The 4,395-nt window shown below is 31.2% G+C and overlaps 1 protein-coding gene across 1 annotated transcript; it reads left to right on the top strand.

The window, feature by feature from the left end:
• Positions 3,874 to 4,395, top strand: LOC18595573 (auxin-responsive protein SAUR72). Its single transcript, XM_007023587.2, has one exon. The coding sequence runs from the start codon at positions 3,874 to 3,876 to the stop codon at positions 4,393 to 4,395; it is 522 nt and encodes a 173-aa protein (XP_007023649.2).

Genomic DNA, 4,395 nt, shown 5'->3' with positions numbered 1-4,395 from the left:
GAGATTGCCCATCCTTATTCAAACATCCATCTTCCAAAGGAAAGTTCTCCATCTATATGTACTTTTATATTTTAACCTAAATTATGCATGTTGTTTGACCTCACATGATCAGTCATTGGACACAATATATCATTAAGCACAATTTTCCTATTAAATAATAAAAAAATATTGAATTTAAACGTCTTTTCTTATAAATCGAGCATTATTTGCAAGTTTTGAATATCAAATATTCAGATTGAATTCTTTAAGATATTTCGTAAATTTATGCATTGGTTCTTTATAGTCTCTTCGTATGCATGTACCAAGAATTAATAAATTAAAAGGCAAAAAAATTTAATGTTGAGCCATATTGGGGGGATCAGTTGCTTATCTGAATACGTAAGTGGATGGAATACACATAGAGAAACAAAATTATGAGAAAGGTGGCAGTGAATGATTGGAGGGATAATCTGCAGAGTGCAGACAGCAATGATTTCAACTCATTATTTGCTGCTACATATATATATATATATATATCAGTTGATGAATATGAACCTTGATTGGTATGAAGCTAAAGCGATGGTCTCCATTCATTTCACCTGCTTCTGGGTCTCTCTGCCTTTGGCCGCAAAGAAATATTGAAAAAGAAGCTGACAGACAAAATCACAGTCCCCATCTTTCTCCTGAGATGCACTTCCTCTGCCCCATTTATTTCTATCTATCAATTACGAATAACCCACGGCAATTATTGATGGACATCTTCTTTGAATTTCATGGAAATCTTCGTATTTCCCTCAATATTTGGAGTCAAAATTTGTTCTTGCCCTTATTCTCTCCATTTTCAAGGAACTTGTCTTATTGCTCATATCTTTTTCTTTCCATTATGATCAAAATTTTACATGAAGGTAAAATTAAAAAGTAATCATACAAAATCATGAATCAAATTAGTAATTTAATTTAAAATAAAATTAATTTATAATATAAAACTAAAGGATGATCTTTTTATCCACTCTGTTCATAATGTCAAATTTTTATAATCCTATAAACAAATTTATGTTTAACATCAAATAAATATGTGTATAAATTATTTATTACGAAATTTGAAAACTTTTCTTTTTGTTTAAGGAAAGAAGATTGAAACCTAATTCTTTGAAAAAATATGTACAGTCATCACTTATATAAATACTCTAATGCATGGGGTTCGAAAATTTCAATATGACCGTAAATGATAAAAGCTAGTCCCTTTTTCGTTTTCCATAACTTATTCTCTCTTAAAATACAATTTTTTTTCCTTTTAAAACAATATTATCTTATCTTTTTGCTCTTTCTCCCATGCAGTGGGTGTCCCAAATTCCAATCGTATACGCTTTAGAACAATAGCTTATGGGGATTTCCTTATCCTAGCAATGATTGGCACTTATTTAATTTATCTATAGGCTTTAATTTAAATTCAAACATAACTGTTTTTAGTCCAACAAGTTATCGATTTTTTTCTTTTCACAACTATATATATACATTTAAATAGTCAACGATAATAATTACTGTATAATATAAATAATATATTGCTTTGAAATAGTATATTGTACTCCATCAATGACGGAGGGAAGGGGTCTAATAGTGGTCCGTCCTTCCAAAAGTTTTTAATTTTTATAATATATTTTTATATTTTTTAAATTTAATTTTTATAACTATTGAACTTTTAATATAATTGTTTGAAAAATATATTTTTTTAATTCTAGACATGAAATTCTAACTCTGTCACTGTACTTCATGTTTTAATCTCAAATTAGAGATAGAAAGAGAGTTTCTTTTATATAGTTAATGTCCTTGATCATAGCCTATATAGTTTATGCATAATATTTAATAATTAACACCTTTCCCAATATGGGGAGAGCAAATTAGACTTCATGGTTAATAATAATGTAAACCCGTATTAATAAATTAATCTTCACTTAAACTCACACACATGTAAATCTAAGCGTACGACATGTCCATCTTCATTGACCTTTGACCAATTAATTAGCTTCCACTATTACATCTTTGTTTAACACAAATTGGGCAAGTGATCCACATTTTTTGTTTTACAAATGATTACGTCTTCCACCTTTTTCTTATCTCTATTAATTCGTTTATCTTTTTTTCCTTTCCTTTTTGTCAAAGTTTTATTTATGTTTATAATTTAATCTCAGATTTTTTTATTTTATTAATAAAATTAAGCATAGAATTTGCTGCTCACACTCCTCTACTTGTTTGAAACATAGATAGAATTCATGAGCAGAGGAAATGTTATTCGTCCCACCACCTTTGCCTCCTTCACTTTTGTCGCACTTGATGTGATAATAATTATTTATGAATTAATTGACTTATTTAAAAACATTTCACCTGTAATTCTTTTTATTAAAATGATCCAATTGATTGTGGAATTAAAAATAAATATTGGCATTTGATCCAAGTGGCGTTATGTACTAATACTTTTCGTGATTCAATGAAATATTTGGCTTAACAAAACAAAAAAAAAGAAAGAAAGAAGAAGCAAGTTTATCTTAGTAAAATCTATGAATTTAATGGTGACGGATGTATTGAAAAGCAGTGAACAAATACGAAATGGAATGATAGGGCTAAACTCTGTTTGTTTAGTGGTGAGATATTGCCTTCTCCTTTTAGTTTTTCATGATAAATATTGAATTTTATCTATTGCTGATGTTACGTAATGACAAGTAATTCTCTCATTCTTCAAACTGCATTCAAACTCAAGGTCAAATTTTAGAAAATATTATACAATGAAAGGTAATCATTTTCCACCCTATATTTACTTAAACCCATGTTCAATTAGAATCCAAAGCTAAAGCTTAAATTATTTAATTTGCATAAGCTTTTATTAATTAAAAAAGGGAGATGTTAACTAGTGCTTAGTGGTACTGATCAAACAGATATTTAAGAACAAAAATTATAATAAATGGCTTACCTCCTTTTGAATTGGATAAAAATAATGCACTAAATATAAAATGTTTTAGCAATCCTTAACCCATTAATCTGACCTGTTATAAAATAGATAGTACTTGATATCCGTAGAAAAAGTCAAGTACAACACACAAGGCATCACAGCTGAGCATTCCATGTAAAGTTTAGTGAATCAATAATTTCTTTAATTCGAAAAAAGTGGTTTAATGTTGTATAGTATATGTATTAAACAATTGTTGTCAAGTTGCTTAATTTGTTAATATGCTTGGGTGGGATCAACACATGGAATTTCTTAACTGCCATATCCCACCATCTTCTAAGCAAAACCCAAAATCCAATAAAGAGATTTAAATAAGCTTGAAAAATCAGTAAATAACATTAAGTGGGCACATAGATACAGATACCAAGGCAGAAGAAAGGAAGTTAATAATTTGGGAGAGTAGTGCCAGATACCCTTATGGTTTTGATTGTTGAGAGCAGTTGCATCAGAATCCAGTTGCAATAAATAACACCTTTGTTGCATGTGGCAACTTTTTTTATTGCTTGCAAAACAAAACCTTTGTTAATTTCCTTTTTTGGAGAGAAGAGAGATAAAAGGAAAAGAAAGATTGAAACTCTTAACCGATGGGGTTTTTCATCGTCGAGTCAGTTGTACCATTCACCGACGTATACCCTAACTTCACTGCAACTACTGTGATACTATTAATATATATATATATATATATATATATATATATAATGTGAATATTTTTATTCAATTAATTAATTATTATATTATGAATTAAAAAATTATAAAATTCAGTGTTGCCAAGCACCTCTAGTCCAGCTCCTTTATATCTCAACTCCACCTTCCATTTGCAGATCATTCACACAAGGGAAGAACCTAAAATAATACTTGTAGCTATAAGCCTTTGATATTTGCAGCAAAACTTGATGGATTCCAAAAAGTCTAACAAGATCAGGGAGATAGTCAGGCTTCAACAGATCCTCAAGAAGTGGAAAAAGCTAGCAAATGCACCCAAGAACATCAGCGGCAGCAGCTCTTCCCAGCCGACCACCAGCGGAAGCAGTAAAAGCATCAGGTTCCTGAAGAGAACACTATCCTTCACAGACGTTTCAGCAGCGTCAGCTGATGCAGTCCCCAAAGGGTTCCTGGCTGTGTGCGTGGGAAAAGAGCTGAAGCGATTTGTCATCCCCACTGAGTACTTGGGTCATCAGGCATTTGGGGTTCTGCTAAGAAAAGCGGAGGAGGAGTTTGGGTTTCAACAGGAAGGAGTGTTGAAGATCCCGTGTGAAGTTTCCACGTTTGAGAAGATCTTGGAGATGGTTCAACACAGAAAAGATGCCATCTTCTCGCATGACTCTGGCTGCAATGTTGACAAAGAAATCATTGGTTGTTACTCACCAGATTGTGAGTTTACACCGAATGCTCACCACCCTCAAATGTGTAGATGA

Source organism: Theobroma cacao, chromosome 6, assembly GCF_000208745.1.
Source record: "Theobroma cacao cultivar B97-61/B2 chromosome 6, Criollo_cocoa_genome_V2, whole genome shotgun sequence".
NCBI lineage: Eukaryota > Viridiplantae > Streptophyta > Magnoliopsida > Malvales > Malvaceae > Theobroma > Theobroma cacao.
The sequence above is the reverse complement of the archived record's forward strand: the minus strand, read 5'-3'. Positions and strand labels throughout refer to the sequence as shown.